At 37.8% G+C, this 20,585-nt stretch overlaps 1 protein-coding gene across 2 annotated transcripts in view; it reads right to left on the bottom strand.

The window, feature by feature from the left end:
- LOC114034151 (nucleolar complex protein 3 homolog) overlaps positions 1-20,585 on the bottom strand; it is a 42,226-nt gene that overhangs the window by 7,631 nt on the left and 14,010 nt on the right. For both annotated transcript variants that reach the window (XM_027849756.1, XM_027849757.1), the window contains exons 8-18: positions 20,466-20,559; positions 16,301-16,476; positions 14,636-14,764; positions 13,029-13,160; positions 12,387-12,467; positions 12,013-12,113; positions 4,659-4,731; positions 4,516-4,579; positions 4,361-4,432; positions 1,445-1,626; positions 1,125-1,253 (exon numbers count right to left, since the gene is read on the bottom strand). In XM_027849756.1, coding sequence (XP_027705557.1) covers positions 1,125-1,253; positions 1,445-1,626; positions 4,361-4,432; positions 4,516-4,579; positions 4,659-4,731; positions 12,013-12,113; positions 12,387-12,467; positions 13,029-13,160; positions 14,636-14,764; positions 16,301-16,476; positions 20,466-20,559 — 1,233 coding nt within the window. The remainder of the gene's footprint in view (positions 1-1,124; positions 1,254-1,444; positions 1,627-4,360; positions 4,433-4,515; positions 4,580-4,658; positions 4,732-12,012; positions 12,114-12,386; positions 12,468-13,028; positions 13,161-14,635; positions 14,765-16,300; positions 16,477-20,465; positions 20,560-20,585) is intronic.

The raw sequence follows: 20,585 nt of genomic DNA, 5'->3' as shown, positions 1-20,585 counted from the left end.
GATGGATGGATGGATGGATGGATGGATGGATGGATGGATGGATGGATAGATATTAGGTAAAAACCATACTATGCATACTTCTATTTACCAATTCTTTCTCTGGAGGTGGATAGCCTTCATAGGTCCTTTGAGGTTGATTTGAATACTTATAGTACTCAGAACGGCTTAGCCATTCAGTTATTCTTTGAACAATATTGCTGTCATTTTATACAACATTCTCTTGGTTCTGCTCATTTCACTCTTCATTATTTCATGCAAGTCTTTCCACATTTTTCCTAAAATCAACTTCTCATCATTTCTTATAGCACAATAGTATTCCATCACAATCATATACCACAACTTCTTCAGCCATTCCCCAATTGATGGGCATCCCCTCAATTTCCAATTCTTTGCCCCCACAAAGATGGCTGCTATGAATATTTTAAAACAAATAGGTTCTTCTCCTATTTTCCCTGATCACCTTGGGAAACAGATCTAATAGTGAGTGGTATTGCTAGGTCAGTGACTTTCTTTCAGAGTAAGGTCAATACAAACTTGACAATTTTCAGTCCTCTGTGAAGCCAAAAGTGTTTCATTGTGTGCAGGTTTTTCAGGCCTTGAAGATTTACTGTAACACTACCCTCAAAACTTCAGTGACTGTAAGAACACTTTATAGATAAAAATATCTTATCATTAGATTCCCTTAGTATTTCAGGAATTAATTCTCCCAGTTTACATTCCAAGCCAGGTCTTCCTGTATCACATTCAACTTATCAGTAAGTGTTATAAAAGTTATTGATAAAAGTATGGCATCATGGGAAAACTGCTGAACTTGGTGTAGGAGAACTTAGGTTCCAATCCTGAATCTGCCTCTTACTATCTCAGTGACCGTGGACCAGAGTTCCTCATCAATAAAAAGGAGGAGGCTTTGACTAGAGGGTCTCTACCATTCCTCCTGTTTTTTCCCCAATATCCTGAGGAACAGCCAAGGATCAAAACCAAATGTAGCATTATGAGAAAATGGACAGCAATTGGCAAGAAAGCTAGTCTCTAGGAGATCAACGTATTAACTACCATAGCAGAAAGTTATTTGGAGACCGTAAGACTGAAAAACACTGTCCCCTGAAGGAGATATAAAACCTCACCCGAAGTGCATGCAGTTCCCAAAGTGCAGTGTTCTGAGCGTTGCAGTACTCTGGCTCATCTAGTTCAGGAAGGAAAATTCCACTTCCCTGAGATTCATTGTCAAGCAGTAGATCTGTCTTTGGAAAGGTCTAAAACAGAGCCACAAAGAAAAGGTTTGTACCACAAGAAAACAAAACAGTATTCAATGTTTGCTCATCCTTAAAGATTCCTCTGACTTATCTTCAAGATAATAGAGCATGAAACCAAAGGGCTGCTGCCCCACCCACTCACCCAAAATAACCAAGGGCTTTCTTCAAGCGCATTCATTACCAAGACTTACATGCATCAAAACTCTGTTAGTGGCAAGAATGCCAATACTTGAATTTGGTAGGACGTGAAGGGCCAAGGTACAAAGGCGTTTTATGAAAGCAAGGGCTCGCTGCTGAGAAACCTGCTTTCTGCGTTTAGTTAGCATAACATCAAGGCACTGAAGGACAATTTCAACATCCTCATTGGTAGCACCTAGCACAAAGAGGAAAGAATAGTTCAGGATGTGTTACTGGTGTGTTTTCATCCCAAAACCTTACGGAGGGCTCCCCTCAGTTTGAAAGCTCAGTGTATCGATACCACTCCTCTATCAGTGACACAGAAACATATTTTCAACCCCAATGACATGAAATGAAGAAAAGAGAGTATGCAGTGTCTCTCTGACTAATTATAAGACTTGCAAATTATTGGAGGTCTATTACAAAAACAGGGCAGCTAGGTGGTACAGTGGATAGAGCACTGGGCCTAAAGCCAGGAAGACTCCTCTTCCTGAGTTCAAATCCAGCCTCACACACTTACTAGCTGTGTGACCCTGGGTATGTCACTTAATCCTGTCTGCCTCAAGTTTCCTCATCTGTAAAATGAGCTGGAGAAGCAAAAAGCAAACCATTCTAGTGTCTTTGCCAAGAAAACCCCAAAGGGGGTCACAAAGAGTTAGATACAATTGAAAAATGACTAAACAACAACAAATTACACACAGGCACGTGACACGGATATGCCAAAGTGCTCTTCTACCACTGCTCTCCACAGCTTCCTCAGAATTCCCTCCTTTCATCACCACCTCCACCTCCAGCACCCAGCTAGAGAAGCATTTTTCACTCTATGGAATATCTGTGAAAGTTTAAATTAAATGTAGCATATTTCAGATGTGAAACATCATACAAATCCCAGTGATTTACATAGACTTTAAAGCTAAATATGCCACAAAAAAAATGAGAAGGGAAGCAGATCAGACTTTCTTTCACTGTTATGGATAAGAGATGTATTCTTTAAAAAAGAGAGAAAAGAGGCAATTACAAAAGACAAAACAGACTTGATTACATGAAACTGAAATCAGCTCCTACATAAAATTAATTCATCTAGGAAGAAGGGAAGTGGTTGAAAGAGATGAGTGGTCAGTGCATATGATTAACCAGTTTTCATAAGAATTATTGCCAACTATTAACAAAAATATGAAAGAATACTCCAAATCACTAATAATAAGAGAAATACAAATCAAAATATTACTGAGCTCACCTTCCATACCCCAAATCAGCAAAGATGACAAAAGATGGGAATAGTCGATGTCGGAGGAGTTATGAAAAGACAGACACACAAATGCATTGCTAGAGCTATGAATTAGTACAAACATTTTGGAAAGTATTTTGGAATTATGCAAACAAAGTAACCAAAATGTCCATATCCTTTGATCCTGTGATTCCACTGCTAGGCTTATATCCCACAGAGATCATTGCTAAGAAGAAAGTCCCCAAATACACCATAATGTTTATAGCAGTGCTTTTTGTGATAGCAAAGAACTGGAAGTAAAGTAGAGGTCTGTTGATTGAGGAAAGGCTAAACAAACTGTGATACACGAATGTGATGGAATATCGCTACGATACACACACATCCTAACACACTCATTGCAACTTACTCCCTTTGAAGAATAAAAAGTCTTTATTTAAGGAGTAAAACTTTCAAAAAACGACCAAGAAAAAACAACAGTTGGAAGAACTACAACTTCCATAGCATTTTACAGCTCTATTTTTTTTAAAATAAGCTTTATTAATGTCTTTTGTTTATATTACATCACTTCTCCAGTATCCTTCTTTCTCCCAAAGAGTTATCTCAGATAACAAATAGTATTTTAACCAAAAATAAAAAGAGAGAAAAATCAGTATAATTGATGAATACATCAGAACAAATCTGAAAATATGCACGATGTTCAGCACTCATGGACCTCCCTTCCACCTCTGCAAAGCAATGGGTTGGGAGGATCTTCTTAGATCGCTTCTATCTCACCACACCCGTTCTTTATTTGCAACATTCACTTCTGATTTATGTGTGGGGAGATGTGGCTGTTCTTTCCATTCACAACGTTGGAGTCATTATGTATATTGTTTTCTTGGCTCCGATTACTCCACTATATAATCAGCTTCAGTATTCATCTCATTTCTTGTTTGTTACAGCACAGAAATATCCCATTACATTCATGTAATGTAATAACCATTCCCTAATTGATGGGCATCTGCTTTGTTTCCAATTCTTCACAATCACAAAAAGTGCTGCTATAAATATTTTGGTATATATGGGAACTTTCTTCTTAGATCTTTCTTAAAGATAATTATACAACGGGCTTCTGATTTAAGGCAGTATTTCTCAAATTTAATCTTACAGCATCCATGTACTATCTAACTTTTGCTAAATTCCAAACTAGTGTCTTTTGTGCTTCTCACAATTAGATTAATATCACAAAACAACGTATTTTTGCATGCACTAAATTTTCCTAGGCCTAAACACTTTATTCTAACACTGAATTTTTATCTTCAGAGCAACTGAGTAGCTATTCTACTCTCCCACAGACAGTGCTAAGTGTTGGGTGAGTAATATGATTGTGCTCTCCTATAATGACCCTTCTGACCAAAAGCAAGACTGCTGGCTGCGCACTCTGCTTTAATGAAATGAGCTAATCACCCACAGCTAAACAGTAGGGAAGAAAGTTTGGTCTGATCAGCCATAAAAGATCCTAATGACAAAAATGTTCCCATCGTTGTATTTCATTCAACTAGTTGACTAAAATAGTTAACCAAAAAGGGAAATTAAGAATATATTCCTGTTTTACTATGGTCATTTCATATCAGCCTATTAAAAACTAAAATGCTATGACAAACAAAATCAATGTTCAATATCAATAAAAAGTATATCTGATTAAAAATATGAATTAACATACCTGCATGTAATTTAAACAACGTTTTGTAGAGATGTGTATAGAACTTCATAGGATCTATATTTAGAACATCACCTGTTTAAAACAGAAAACCACAAATGAAGTATGGGCCCATCTACACTGTGGGTCACTAACATTTTACTTAGTAGATACCCTACCTTGGCCAGAAAGAATGTGGAAAGCAGTATGAACACAATGAAGGCACTCTCGGTAGCTGAGTTCCTGTAAGTAAAGATGGAGATTAGGAAACATACTTGAAAATTTCACATTTAACAAATAATTCATCAACAAATTTACTTACACCAGACTCAATGAGAGTATGCAGAACGACTAATAAGTCATCAAAAAACTCCACATTTATAAGGTGTGCAAACCTAGAATGAAACAACAGATTATACTCAAAGACAGATTATACTAAAAGCATGACAAATAGCTAGGCATAAAGCTTAAATGCATCATGAAAACATGTTTCTTGATCCAGACTTCTAATGTCATCAGTTTAAGGAACTCCTGATGTAAAAAGTCCATCCACCCGTGCAGATCAGTAACTTGTCTGTAATTTCTAATTTGAACAAGCTGTCTGAAAAACTGATCATGAAATATCCAGGGTCACTTAGCTACTACTCTAAAAAATGCTAATATGTAAACTTTAAAATTTGTTAGTTGTCAAGCCAAATAAGTAAATAAGTTCTCAACCTACCTTTTGTACTGACATAGTATAGTCATTCCTCACCTAATGTTGTTAACTTAGTCTATGAAAGCATAACATTAGGTGGGACAATTCCAAGGAGAGTGTCATAAGTTAATAATGACGAACTGATTCATAGCATAAGAGTCATGGTTTTAGTGTTAATAACAAAGGTGCAGGGGGTGACGGGGAGGGGGAGGTGTTGGCTTGTTCAGGTTCCAACTGCTGGAGCCACAAAGGAACAGAGAAGCAATATACTAGCAAGGGACCTAGAAGCTGGTTACAAGTGCTTATCTTGGGTGGTTGCATGAGCAATAAAAGGGGAATGGATGCAAGAGATACAGTGGAGATAGAAATATCGAAATTGGGCAACTGACTAGATATGTGGAGTAAGGGATGGGGAGGAGCAGAGAACCACGCTTAAGTTATGAACCTGGAAGACGAGAAAGAATGATAGGGTCCTCAACAAAAATAGGGAACTTCAGTACAGGGGAGGGTTTAGGGGAAAGATAATGAGTTGTTTTAAATATGTTGAGTTTAAGATGTCAATGCAACACCCAATATGAAATGTCTAATAGCTCAGGAGAGGATCTTGAATATATAGATATACAGATCTTGGAGTCAACTGCATAAAGACGATATTGAAAACCAAAGAAGCTAATGAGATCAACAAGTAAAGAAGACAGGCATATATATGGGTGAAGGGTCAACAATGGAGACAGACAAGAAGGTCATTAAAGTAGAAGAACCAGGACGTGGCTGTGCTCCAAAAACATAGAGAAGACAAAGTGTACCACAGGAGGTGTCAACAGCATCAAATGTTAGAGCGGTCAAAAAAGGATGAGAACTGAGAAAAAGACCATCAGATTGGCGCAGACCACTGGTAATTTTCATTACACAAAATTGAAAAGCATTCATGCAAATAAAATTAGTGCAACTATGGAAAGATGGGAAACAGGTGACTAGAGAAAAAACATCTTTGAATCACATATCTCTGATAAGTGGCTGGCAACTAAGATACACAGGCAATACAAATATATAAGACCAAAAGCTATTAGTGGTCAAAGGTATGAACAAACAGCTCAAAATAACAGTAAATCATTAAACATCAAATGAAAGAAAGCTCCAAATCATTAATAAAACAAATACAAATCAAAATAACTGAGGTTTCACCTCACAGCTAGCATATTGGCAGAGATGATATCGTTGGAAAGGGAGTAGTCAGTTCTGGAGACTAAAGAAATAAATACATGCACACTAATGTGCTGCTGATGGGAGTTGTGAATTGGTCCAAACATTCCAAAAAACAAATTGGAATTATACAAATACAGTAACTAAAATATTTATACTCTGTGTCCCAGGATGCTCTACTGCTAGGAATATTCCCTAAGAAAGTCAATAACAAAAACAAAGCCCCTACATATGCCAAAATATTTATAGCAGCAATTTCTTTTTTTAGTAGAAGAAAAGTAGATGCCCATCAAAGGGGGAGTAGTTAAACATTAACATTAATTTAATGGATTATTATTACTATGCGAAAAAAACATCGAAGATAATGAATATAGAGCAATTTGGGAAGGTTTACATAAAGTAATGCACTGTAAAAAGTGACAAATATGAGGAAGCATGGAAAGATCTACATGAAATAATGCAGGGTGAAATAAAGTCAAGAATAAGTATACAAGCTTGAGCTCTCTCCCAAAGCCCTCCAAATACCTAAAAAAATGGCTCTAAACAAATTCTAAAGCAGCAGAACCCACAAAAAGACAGAGTGAAACAAACTTCCAGCCCAAGACAGCCTGGATGGTTGATCAGAAAGGTATATCGCTCTGGGCTGGGAGAGAGGAGCAGTTCCACGTGGGCGTGTAGGCCACAGCGAACCTGGAGCAGGCCTCAGAGGACTGAATTGCGGGCAGCTGTGGCAGTTTCCAGACTTCTCAACCCCTGAACGCCAAAGACAACTTAGAAGATCAGTGGGAAAAGTCTGTGACTGTGGGGAGACAGGAGCTAGGTCTCAGCCTCAAGTCTCGAGTGCGGTCCGGGGCCACAGCTTTTTCCTGAGCTTCCAGCCCACAGACTGAGGGGGAATCGAGTGGCTGATCAGAAGGGGACTGCAGGGATCTCTTTGCCAGTGCTGAGGCAGGAATCTCTTGCTTCACCAGTGCTTGGATCTGGGTCACAGTTCTGAGGGGCAGTCCTGGGGCACGGAGGAACACTGGTGCGGTGGAGCTTGTTGTGGTGGTGGAGAGAAAACACCTCGCCCCTTACCATACCACCATGGAAGAACTGAAAAGTTACAGGTCCCTAGAAGTACCTCTGAAAATAGCTGTACAAACCCCCGAAGCTTGGGACAGTACACTCTTCACATTGGAAGCAGACTTTTATCTTAACAAAGGTAAAACTCAAGTAATTAGCCAGGATCATGAGTAAGGAGCGCAAAAAGAGTCAGACTATATATTATCTTACTTTGGTGACAAAGAAGATCAAAACATACAACCAGAAGAAGACAACAAAGCCAAAGCTCCTCATTCCAAAGCCTCCAAGAAAAATACGAATCAGTCCCAGGCCTTGGAGGAGCTCAAAGGGGATTTTGAGAAGCAAGTAAGAGAAGTAGAGGAAAAACTGAGAGTGATGCAAGAAAATCATGAAAAACAAGTCAACAACTTGCTAAAGGAGACCCAAAAAAATACTGAAGAAAATAACACCTTAAAAAATAGCCTAACCCAAATGGCAAAAGAGGTCCAAAAAACCAATGAGGAGAAGAATGCCCTAAAAAGCAAAATTGGCCAAATGGAAAAGGAAGTCCAAAAGCTTACTGAAGAAAATACTTCCTTAAAAATCAGAATACAGCAATTGGAAGCTAGTGACTTTATGAGAAATCAAGACACTGTAAAACCAATCCAAAAGAATGAAAAATTAGAAAACAATGTGAAATATCTCATTGGAAAAACAACTGACCTGAAAATAGATCCAGGAGAGAGAACTTAAAAATTATTGGAATATCTGAAAGCCATGATCAAAAAAAAGAGCCTAGACATCATCTTTCTAGAAATTATCAAGGAAAACTGTCCTGGTATTTTAGAACCAGAGGGCAAAATAGAAATTGAAAGAATCCACCAATCTCCTCATGAAAGAGATCCCCAAAGGAAAACTACTAGGAATATTGTAGCCAAACTCCAGAGTTCCCAGGTCAAGGAGAAAATATTACAAGCAGCCAGAAAGAAACAATTCAAGTACTGTGGAAACACAATCAGAATAACACAAGATTTAGCTGCTTGTACATTAAGGGACCGCAGGGCATGGAATATGATATTCCAGAGAGCAAAGGAGATAGGATTATAACCAAGAATCACCTACCCAGCAAAACTGAGTATAATCCTGCAGGGGAAAAAATGGTCCTTCAGTGAAATAGAGGACTTTCAAGCATTCTTGATGAAAAGACCAGAGTTGAACAGAAAATCTGATTTTCAAATACAAGACTCGAGTGGAACATGAAGAGACAATCAAGAGAACTCCTCAAGTATGACCAACCTCACCATGGTGACAGAATTTCTCCTAATGGGCTTTTCCAATACCTCGGAGCTGCAGGCCTTATATGCCATGCTCTTCTTACTGATGTACCTGGTGGTTCTGATAATGAATCTGCTCATTTTCACTCTCATCTCTCTTGATGAGCATCTCTACTCCCCCATGTACTTCTTCCTGAAGAACCTGTCCTTTTTAGATCTTTGCTTTATTTCTGCCACACTCCCTAAATCTATCACAAACTTTCTGTGCCACAGCCATTCTGTTTCTTTCATGGGGTGCGTATTACAGTTTTTTTTAGTAATTTTCTTTGCAGAATCTGAGCTTTCTCTCCTTACAATAATGTCCTATGGCCGCTATGTGGCCATCTGTCAGCCCCTGCACTATGAAGTCATGATGACCAGAGGGGCTTGTGTGAAGATGGCAACTGTTTCCTGGCTCAGTGGAGGTTTGTTAGGGGCTCTGTACTCAGGCAGTACATTCACTTTGCCTTTCTGTGGCTCCAAAGAGATCTATCAGTTCTTCTGTGATGTCACTTCATTACTTAGGCTCTCCTAACCTGATACACATATTGGAGTAGATGTGACTTTGTCTAGCGGGATTACTTTGGGGATTCTCTGTTTTATTCCCATAGCTATCTCTTACGGTCACATATTCTCAACTGTGCTGAAGATTCCAACCACAGAGGGTCGGTCAAAAGCCTTCTCCACTTGCCTGCCCCATCTCATCGTTCTCATAGTTTTTATCACAACAGGTGTCATTGCTTATCTAAAACCACGCCAGGAATCTTACTCAGTTCCAGATCTGTTGTTATCTATATTCTACACAGTGGCGCCCACAGCCTTGAACCCTGTCATCTACAGCCTGAGGAACAATGACATCAAGACTTCTCTGATGAAACTAATAGCTGGGAAACACTTCTCACAGGGATTAACATTAAGACCTTTTCCATGACTGTATGACTGCTTTATTTCAAAAGAAAGAAAAGGAAATCAGTTGTGGCCTTTCTGTGCTTACTAACTTGAACTCTTTCCTTGTTCGTCCATGTCAAGGTCGTTAGTTAGGAAATGCTGTCTCTGAGAAATTGTTAATAAATGATTTTCGAAATAAAAAAAAAATTGAAAAAAGAATTAAGTATACAAAGTGACTAAAACAACATAAAGGGAAAGAAAAACCACAAAAATACCTAAGTGAATGTTTCAAAATTACAAAGAGCAAGCAAGGCTCAAAAAGAAGAGATCTGAGAAGACATCCACACTTTATCCCTTGGAAGAGATGAGAGGTCCACAAGTGTGCTACATTTCACATATTTTCAGACTTTTTTGATGTATTGATCAGTTTTGCTGATTTTTTTTCTCACGTCTTTAAAAAAAGTATTTGTTATATAGGATGGCTCTCTGTGAAGAGGTAGGGGAGATACACAGAGGGAAATTATGCTGATGGTATAAAAAAAGAAATCAATTAAAAACTTATTTAAAAAAATAAAGTGATGCTAAGTAAACAAAACCAAATCTATACAATGACTGTAACATTATAAACAGAAGGAACAACATTCAAAACAATGCTGTGAAATTTTACTAACCAAATCTGGCCCCAAAGAAGAGGAATTAAGACAACTATGGATGTGGAACACTGCATAAATGTCAGACTTTTCAATATGTTGATTAGTTTTGCTCAAATGACTTTTTCTCTCTTTTTATTCTTTGTTATGGGGGAAATGATGTCTGGGAAAGAAAGGAAGAAGGACTATATTGAGAAATGTAGGTGATATAAAAACAAAAATATTCAACAAAAGTTGATTTTAAAAATAAAGAGGAAAAAATAAAGTGAAGTAGAGAACATAGACAAAAGAAAGCAGTCAAGAGGCATAAATGAGGAGCCAGGAAAGCATACTGTAAAAAGTTAGAAGTTTTCGATTGAGGGGGTAGGCTAATAATGTCACAGATAAATCTGAACAGCCCCTCTCTCCCAAGCTCCATTCCCACATCACCAATTACCTACTGTACATTTCAAACTCAATCTGGCCAAAACTGAACTGCTTTACCTTTCACTCCCAAATTCTCCCCTCTTTCTCTTGAAATTCTTCTATTTTCCCAGGTTCAAAAACTCAGCATTATCCTCAACCCCTCCCTCTCCTTTGTTCCACAAAGCCAACGGATTGCAAAATCTTGCTGCTTCTCTCCATCTCTCTCACACTGACCCCTTCTGTTCACTTATAAAGGTGTTGCCTTAGTTCAAGTCCTTATCACTTCTCCCTGATTATTGCAACAGCCTTCTAAATCAGGGGCTGGGGCCTGCTTTTTGTAAGGCTCACAAGGCTAATAATGTTTTACATTTTTAAATACAATAAAAACTTATTTTAAAATGGGAAAACAATTTTTGGCTCCTAAACAAACCAAAGAACAGAGTCTACTAATGCCTGTTCTAAATGGTCTGCCTGCCTCACGCCTCTCCCACTATGGTCCACCCCTACACTGCTGCCAAAGCTTGGATCTAACCACATCACCTTTCAACTCAATCAATTACAAGAGCTCCCTATTACCTACAGGATAAAATACAAACCCCTTTCTGGCTTTTAAAGCCATAAGCTAGCCATGACAAACTCACAGAAACAGGTGCCACTAATCTGTAGGTGGATCCCCGCAGCCACACACTGACCTAGTTTTAAAATGTGATATCTATGTCTTACATTTTTATTTATTTTGTTAAGTATTTCCCCATTACATTTTAATCTGGTTCCAATGCATCTGGGTCTTGTGGGGAGCATGTTCGATACCTCTGCCCTAAACAATCTGAACCCAACCTACTTTTCAGTCTTACTGGACATTGCTCCCGCTCCTGGCCTCTCCTGTCCTCATACAGAACATTCTGAATCTCCATCTTCCAGCACACCTCTGCACTGCCATCCCCCATGCCAAGAATGTATTCCTTCTTTAGCTCCAGCTCTTCCTTCAAGACATAGCTCAAGTACCATCTTCCACATGAAACCCTTCTTGATCGCCACATGCTGGCGTACTCCTCCCTCCCGAGTTACCTTGTATTTACGTAGTATTTATTCCCTTTTTATTTAATCTCTAAAAATGTACTCATGACTTGTCAATCAATAAGCACTTACTAAGAGCCTGCTACATTACCAGGCACTATGCTAACCATTGAAGATATAGAGAAAGGAAAAGGACAGTCTCTCCTGTCCAGTCTAAGGGGGAGACAACATGCAAACAATTATGGACAAACTGTCTTTCCTCATTAGAAGGTTAGCTTCTAGCAAGCAGGGAATAGTTCATTCATTGCATTTTATCTCCAGCGCTTACCACAATGCCTAATAAAAGCTTGCTGATCTGTTAGGTTTTTAATGAGACTTTCAGAACCTAAGGCTCACCACATCATACAAATTTTTGTACTTCATAAACAAATAAAACTGTTCAAGCTACAGAGACCTTACTTGGCAAGACCTTCTAGGACTGCTGGCAGAAGAGGTGACCTCTGGGCCTTCTTCAGTATTCTAAAGTAGGTTACAAACACCATGTTCAGCGTCTCAGTGTGCTATGGGAAGAAGTACCCAAAAAAAGTCAGCAAAACTTCATTTCCTTCCCAGTTACTGAAACTCTACACTGAAAACTTATTTTTCCTTTCTTTAAAATAATCATCTGGTCTTTGACAAAGTGGAATGAAGCTAGACACCTTTAATCCACACAGAGCTCCTTCCTATCCGCTATAAGCCAGGCTTGGAAGTTTCACATAGAAAGACATTCTGCCATTGTAATGGACTTTTTTTAACTACCATCACACACCACAACAGAAGGTCCCACTGCTCACCAGTTTCATCTTTTTTTCAGTACTCTCCGAAGCCTCTGCTTCCCGAAGTTCTCGTTCTAATTTCTCCTCTGCTTTCTTCCACTGAAAATGGAGGGAAACAAAATATGACACATCAACAAAATAATTTCTAATTAAAAGTTGTCTCTTTTAATAGAGGACCAATAAGTCAGTGAACCTCCACTGGCTTACAACAATTGTTGGATCTAACAATCAATCAGCAAATTATTTATTAAGCACCTATTATGGACCAGAATAGTGTTAAGTGCATATGTATATGCACAAATCATATATACATGTACATATACACACATATGTACACACACACACACATATGTCTGTCTATATACAGACACCTACACCCATATACATTCATGGTATTTCCCCAGCTCAACTGTTAGCTCCTAAAAGTAAGGGCCATGCTCACCAGTCTTCCCACTTCTGGCCCCCTGACAGTTTCTGGCCCAAAGAAAGTTTTTAACAAAAGCTTCCTTAACTGACTGCCTAACAATGATCCCTACAAGTTGATCTGATAAAGTATCTGCCTGTAAGAACTCCATTAAGATTCTTCAAATCTTAGATTTTTCTGTGGTTGTGCGAGTCAAATACAACAACCAATAAAAGAGAAAAGAAAAGAAATCAGACCTTCCTTTGCATTCTTGAAAGAGATTTTCTCTTCTCCTTGTAAGACATGAACTTTTTTGGTGCATTAATATCTTCTGTGTCTTTCTTCACTTCTATTTCTTTGATTCTTAGATACAGGAATGATTTTAACAACTAATGATTAAAAAAAAAGAAACACAAAATGTTGCAGAAAATCTGACACTACAAAAAAAAAAAAACACCGTACCAAGAATTATTTTAAACATTCTTCCCTAAAACATTGTCACTTTTATCTTCAATTTGAAACTTTTTCTTATTTCCCACAACAGTCTTTTTTGTGAAATGTCAGGTAAAAGGGTGTGGGGATGGGGGAACGAGAAGTGATTAGATGATTTGAATGGTAGCAGACTGGAAAAAGTTATTTGAGGGGGGGCTTAGATTTTTTTAAAAAAACTATTTACAAGACACCAAACACTGCTTTATCAACACTCCCCCACCTCACTTTTATTCTTACATGTTCTCAATAAAAATCTTCTTAGAAAACTTAGGCCAGCATTGTCAAGTTAAGGGTAATATTTGTTTTATTAATGAGTCACCAGAAATAAGAACTACACTGATATTTCATGTCTAAGTACTGCAAAAATAATTTGGAGTCCAAAATCAAAAAACCCCAATGGTTTAAAGCTCTACTCTCTCTTCCGGAAAACCATACAAAGCAAAAAGGCAATAATGCCAGGAACAAATAGTCATGAACCTCAGTAGCTATTCCAAAATACAAACTTCTAAATATATAAAGAATATTTCTGATTAAAGGAATATCTAATTAGACTTCTCAAACAGAAGATCTAAAAGCATAAACCCTATCCTTGAACTCACTATGAGCTTCAAGTGAAACAACAGATACAAAGAACTCTGCAAACTTTAAAGTGTTATATAAATGTCACTTATCAGCAAGTCAGAGATCCATTATCTATAAATTATCTTAAATGTTCTCAGGAAAAAACCATAAGTGATAATAATGTTAAACCCAAGAAGTATCAGATTATAGGATTTAGAGCCAGAAAGCGCCTTCAAGGTCATCTGGCCCAACCCCTTCACATTCAAGAGATAAGAAAACTGAAGCTCAGACAGGGGCTGCAATGACACACAGGAAGAGCTGGATTCATACCTACCTCCTCTCTAAACTCAGTGCTCTTATGACTGTGTTTACAATGCCTTCTCCTGACTGTTTACCACTACTAGAATCCCCTTATTAAAAAGGTCTAAATTTATGTTCATGCCTAGTTTAAAAAAAAAACCAAAACCTCACAACTTCTATCCAGAGTAAAGACTCAGAGTTCTGTCTCACTAAATTTATAAAAAGCAGTACGGTGTAGTAAAGAGAAGGCCGGTCTTGGTGTCAGGAAGATATGTATTCGAGTCCCATCATCCCATCCACCTGGTCACTTAGCTTCTTCTCAGTGCCGTAGGCAGCCAAGAGGTAACTAAGAAATGACAAATCCAGAAAACTCACCTCCAAAAACTTTAAGTACAACTGCAATGGCATGCAATTTGTCAGGAAAAAAAAGGGTGGGAGGGCTATTGCAATGGTAAAATACGCTTTTGCATCCAGATCATGAATCAGAGTAAGATAGAAAATAAATCTTTACCTCTGACCTAACAACATAATTTTGGCTCTTCACAAAACCAGATATCACTTTAACGACACCAAGAGAGGCATGGCCCAATTTATCTTGTTTAAAGAGCTTCTGCACTGCTTCACAACACATTTCAGAAATCTGAAACACAAAGTACGGTAGATCAAATTACATGCAATTAAATTTGAAGAGAATCCGTTAACTTGGAAAAAAATCTTTGCAGAAAATTTCTCTGCTAAAGGTCTTGTATCCAAGATAGACAAGAACTAATTTTAATTTATAAGAACAAGTGCCATTCCCCAGAAGATAAACAGTAAATGGATATAGACAGGCAGTTTTCAAAGGAAGAAATTCAAGCTATCAACAACCATGGGAAAAAATGCTCTAAATCACAAATTTTAAAAATGTAAAAACTGTGATATAGTCTAGCTATTCTGGAAAGCAATGGAACTATATCCAAAGTGCCACTAAACTGTGACCTTCGATTCAGTACTACTACTAAACCTATAATTCAAAGAGAGCAAAAGAAGAAAAAAGGAACTCGTGTGTACCAAAATACCTATAGTAGCTTTTTTTTTTTATAACAAAAGACTACAAGCTAAAAGGGTTAACTATTGGGGAATGGCTAAATTTATGGTATATGAAAGCAATGCAATACTATTGAGATATAAGAAACAACAAAAGAGAAAGCTTTCAGAAAACATGGGGAGAACTCATATGAACTGATATAAAGTGAAGTGAAAAGAATCAAGGAATCAATTCATAAAATAATAACATCAATGTAAAGACAATTTTGTTGTTGTGAAGAACTTAAGAATATTGATCAAAAGCTACAGTCAATCACAATTCCAGAGGACTAATGAGCATGTCAATCACCTGACAGAAATGATAGACTCAGATAATAGAATGAAACACACATTTTTGGATGTGGCCAAAATAGCATTATTGAGCTTGACCACAGATTATTTATTTTAAAAGTTTCCCCCTCCCTCACTGGGAGAGGCATTGAAAGGGATGGAGATAAGGCTAACACTCCCCACAAAATAAAATGAAAAAAGGGTCAGTGAAGCATTGTTTTTAATTCATGGAAGAGAAGGACAGAAAGATTCACAGGGAAGTAAGACATATTTGAAAGCTTTATGTTGAATTTATTATATGGACTTACAGATGTTATAATTTTAAAAATTCAAACTGTATATAATAAAGGTTCACAGTTTCATGTATAATCCTCTGTTTTACTATACATTTGGAAGTACTCATTTTAGTGTTCGTTAAGATCAGAATAATGGGGCAGTTAGGTGGTACAGTAGACAGAGCACCGGCCTTGGAGTCAGGAGGACCTGAGTTCAAATCCAGCCTCAGACACAAAACACTAGCTATGTGACTCTGGGGCAAGTCACTTAACCCCATTAACCCCAAATGCTTCGCAAAAAAAAAAAACCACACAATAAAAAAAATTTAAAATAAAAGGAAAAACCAAACCACATGCAAAAAAAGTTTTATAAAGAAATAATATTTGAAATTTTCTTGATAGTTTTGCAACTTTTTTTTAATCTAACCTGGAAAGAAACATTATTATTCATAGGAATAGAGATAAGATAATATTAATCTTGGTAACTGTAGAATAATTTTGTTTTTAAACATTTTCTAACAAAATGAACATTTAGAAATACATACCAGTTTTGACTTGTCATTCATAAGAGGGACAATCAACACAATGATATTATTGTGGAAGTTAAAATGAGGGAGTGCTACCAACAGCTCACACAAGCTCTTCACAGCAACCTCTGCCAGACCTTTATATGCCTTTAAGGAGACAACATTACTTTTCTTCAGTTTTCTTTGCTTCCAGTCTAATCAAAAGATAACTCTGGTTACTGAATTTACCTGTTAGTCAAAACTCAGATGAGTCAAAATGCTACCCCACAAAGCTATTATTACAAGAGCTCTAAATCATAACTTTTATTCAAATACACCATGTGACAAATTAGATTATTTAGCACCCCTTCAAATTCTTCTTTCAGCATACATATGGGAACGTTTAAATATTCTAAAATGTCATTCAATCTTATATATGTTCCACCATATTTCTCATGTGAATATCCTTAGCTTTTATTCCAATTCTAAGAGGCAAATTTTATTTTTTTCTTAACAGTACTTGTTTTTTCCTTAATTAGTAATTTTTTATGTCTGCCCTTTTCCTCCATTATAATCACTTCCCAATATACATACACATTTCACATTCCACTCCCACATAACAGAGAAAAAAATATGGATAAAGCCTAACTGATAAAGCTACAATATATACAACTTTGCACAATATATACAACAATCCACCTCTCCAGGAGAAAGATATATTTCCTCTTTTCTAAGAGATAAATTTTAATAAATGGAAATAACTAGCATCTTAGTCTTCTACCTACACTATCAAATTAAATAAGAACGCCAAATCCTTAGAAACCTTAGATTAAACTGATACATAAATGTCAATTATTTTAAAAGACAACGGGAATAAAGTACTCCTAGTTACTTTTCCATTTAAAACATCACATTCAGATAGAACACTTCCACCCAAGGTCCTGCCTTCCAGCTTGTCTCAGGTCTCTGACTACTGAGGGAATCAAAAGAAAATGGGGGATGAGGCATGCAAATTTCCTCCCCAAAATCCATCCCCCTTCACTCTCAGTATCTCTTGGCTTTCTCTTCTCTGGCAGTCCACTATATCAAATACAATGCAGCACACTCAGAGTTAGCTCAGCTACCAAACTAGCAGCATAAGAAAATCTCAGGGAACTCAATAAATCAGGGTGGCTTACACATAGGCAATCTCATGTTAGCCAATGAGGCTGGAGTTCAATCTAATTCAATGCTCACATCCACTTAAGTAGTCCCTTTCAGGGGCTCCCCTATTTATTCTTCCAACAGAACCTTAGTAAGCACCTACTTTTTGCAGAGCACTATCTTCAACACTAGATGAGACATAAAATCAGTTAAGACTTAGGTCTCACCCTCCCCAGAGGTTACTCAGAATCTTAACTCAGGAAGAACCTTGTCCCATCCTTAATCAACTTTTACCCCAGTCACAGCCTGAGCAAGAACATCACTGAAGAAGCTCTATCTTTTCCTATCCGGCTTTGTCCTCATTCTAACACTGCTCTCCTTATCAATGTCTCCTGAGGCCTGCCTAAAAGCCTTAAGATTGCCCTTCTCCCCAGTTAAGGGGCCTTCCTAGGCTCTTTCTTCACTCTCCTGAGCTGAGCTGCCCATCTCTGTCAGCACATCCTGGGATTCCATGAGTTCTCCCTCTCAATTCCCACCTCTTAGATAAGCCTATTCAGGCTTTTCTAGCAACCACATCACATTGCTGATGTATACCAAGCTAGCGAACCAAAACCTACTGGCTTCTGCCATTGGCTGCAAATTTCTTAATCACGTCTTCCAGACTCTTCTCCAAGTCACTATGAGGCAAAACAGTACAGTGGACACAGAGCATTGGCAGTCAGAACACCAGGATTCAAATCTCAGCTCTGCCACTTACGACCTTGTCTGACCTTGGACAAGTCCCACCATCCCTCTGAGAGTCCTCAAATTCAGAATGAGGGGATTAGATTGATGATCCCCAACGTCTCTCCTGGCTCTAAATCTATGATCCTATGATGAATTAGTGTTGGATAATGCCAAGGACAGGGCCAAGTCCTGTGTTCTCCCACTAGAAAATCCCTGCCACACTGACACCAAGAGAATCATAAGCACTTAATACAGGTGTGACTCCAGATGACAATCCTGTCATCCCACTCACCTTTCACTGTCTCCTACACAAGGATATAAAACTCATACTGCTTGTCTCCTTGCACCTCTCCCATTCTCTACAATCTATCAGTCTTCTGGTGGCTCTGTGTAAGATGAACCACATTTAAGAGAGCTGGAAGCAGAACTAGCTAGGCTACTGCAATAATTTAGGTACCAAGAAAAATAGTAGTTGGTGATTTACAAGTCTCTCTCATCATTAGTACATCCACATTACTTCCTGACACAAGCCTTCAGTGGCTGAAGCTTAACTACCTTTGTTAAACAGAAATTTGTCAACTAGCTTTCAAAGAAACTCCCCTAATACCTCTTCACCCTGATCTCTCATTATTCTCTCCACATACCCTTCCCCCCAGCCAAACCTATCTGTCCACTAACTCTCAAATCTTGTTAGGTAAGACATCTCCAAGTCTATCTATATCTATGTATCAGATTTTGTCTTCCATCTCCACCAAGTCTTTTCTATTCCTCATTTCCAACAGAAATCTTTTTCAATTAAACTTGGAGTCCTCTTCAGCTAACATTACCATTAACACAGTTTATACTCTATTGTTTTTTTTAATTCATATTTTGTTTTCAAATTGTTTCACGTGTATATTCTGTACCCTCAGCTAGAATGTAATCCTCTAAAGCACAAGTGTCAAATGAAGTGTCCACAAAACTCCTGGGTACAGTCTGAACTAGATTAAAATATAATTGGGAAATGTTTAACAAAATAAATAAAAATACAATATAATGTTAATTTGTGTTTTTTCTGAATAAATACAAGGCCGTTTCTACATGAGTCTGACACCACTGCTCCGAAAGATAGAGACTTCCCTTGTGAGTCATCTACCCATAAAGACTTCTGCAGAGGCAGGCCTGTTAGCAAATTACTAGCATGATTCAATCATTTATAAACAAGAAACACAAAACTTAAATGATTTGTTAAACTGAAAAAAAAGAGCTTTTTAAAAAGTATCTCGAGCAATATATTTGACCTGAAGAAAAACATTTATAGCAGAACTAGCCCCTTAATACACTATGCTCAAAATGTAAAAGCTAACTGCCATCACTCTACTGTCACCTAGCAGTAAAATCCAACAGTAAAAACCAGGTACTCACAAAGTAAGTTCTCAAGCTCTACTCTGCCAAGCTCTATTTTAGGAGAGCCTTAGGAAGAGGAATCAAGTTAGCAAGCAAAAAAGTCAATGACATTCAGGACATCAGAGATATCATAAATTTAGAGCTAGAAGGGTCCTGAGAGGTCATCGTATTCAACCCTCTCATTTTACAAATGAGGAAACTAAGGTACAAAGAGATGATTAAGTGACTTGGTCAGGGTCACACAGCTATTGAGCATCTAAAGTGGGAAAATAACAACAATAGCTAACATTCCTATAGCACTTACTATGTGCCAGGTACTGTGCTAAGTACTTGATAATCACCACCTCATTTGATCTTCACAACAACCCTAAAACATAGGAGCTGTTCTACAGATGAGGAAACTAAGGCAGACAGAGGTTAAGCAACTTGCCTAGGGACACACTGCTAATAAGTAGCTGAGGTCACATTTGCACTCAGGTCTTCCTGACTGCAGGTCCACCACTCCACATTGCCTCAATGAGAACTAATATTTTATATGCACCATGTGCTCCAAGACTAGTCTGCCCCTTTTCCTCTGAAGCCTTACGGCACAAGAAGCTATTTCATAGTGCAGGTCAACAAGACTCACGATCCCTACTCCCAAATAACCAAGGCTTGCCAGCCAGGAGAAGAATCCGGTGTAGTCCCAATGTACTAGGTTAAAGTAATAGACAAAGAAGGTTACGTCTGGTTCCCTTCCCTATCAATGCCCAAAGTCTCTCCTTAAGAGCAGAGAAGTAGAAACAAAAGAAAAAGGAGTTTGGCAAAAACCTTCATCATTCCCAGTCACCAACTTGTAGTGAAATTCTCAAGAATTTATTATAAACATTTATGGTTAAAGACATTCTTCTTTCCTCCTGAAACAAAATAACTAAGAAAATTCCAACAAAAAACAGATAAACCATTTTACCTTTAATTATTTGTTCTAGATTTTCCAAATAAAATTTGTATTGGCTTACTAGGCCTTCTTCAAATTCTCTAAGTTTCTGGGTTTCTTTTCGGACCTGTAAGAAGACAAAATTTCCCTTTT

The sequence above is a fragment of the Vombatus ursinus genome, unplaced genomic scaffold, assembly GCF_900497805.2.
Source record: "Vombatus ursinus unplaced genomic scaffold, bare-nosed wombat genome assembly UNPS02008267.1, whole genome shotgun sequence".
In the NCBI taxonomy this organism is placed as follows: Eukaryota; Metazoa; Chordata; class Mammalia; order Diprotodontia; family Vombatidae; genus Vombatus; species Vombatus ursinus.
Note: the sequence above shows the minus strand (reverse complement) of the source record. Positions and strands in the feature narration are given on the sequence as shown.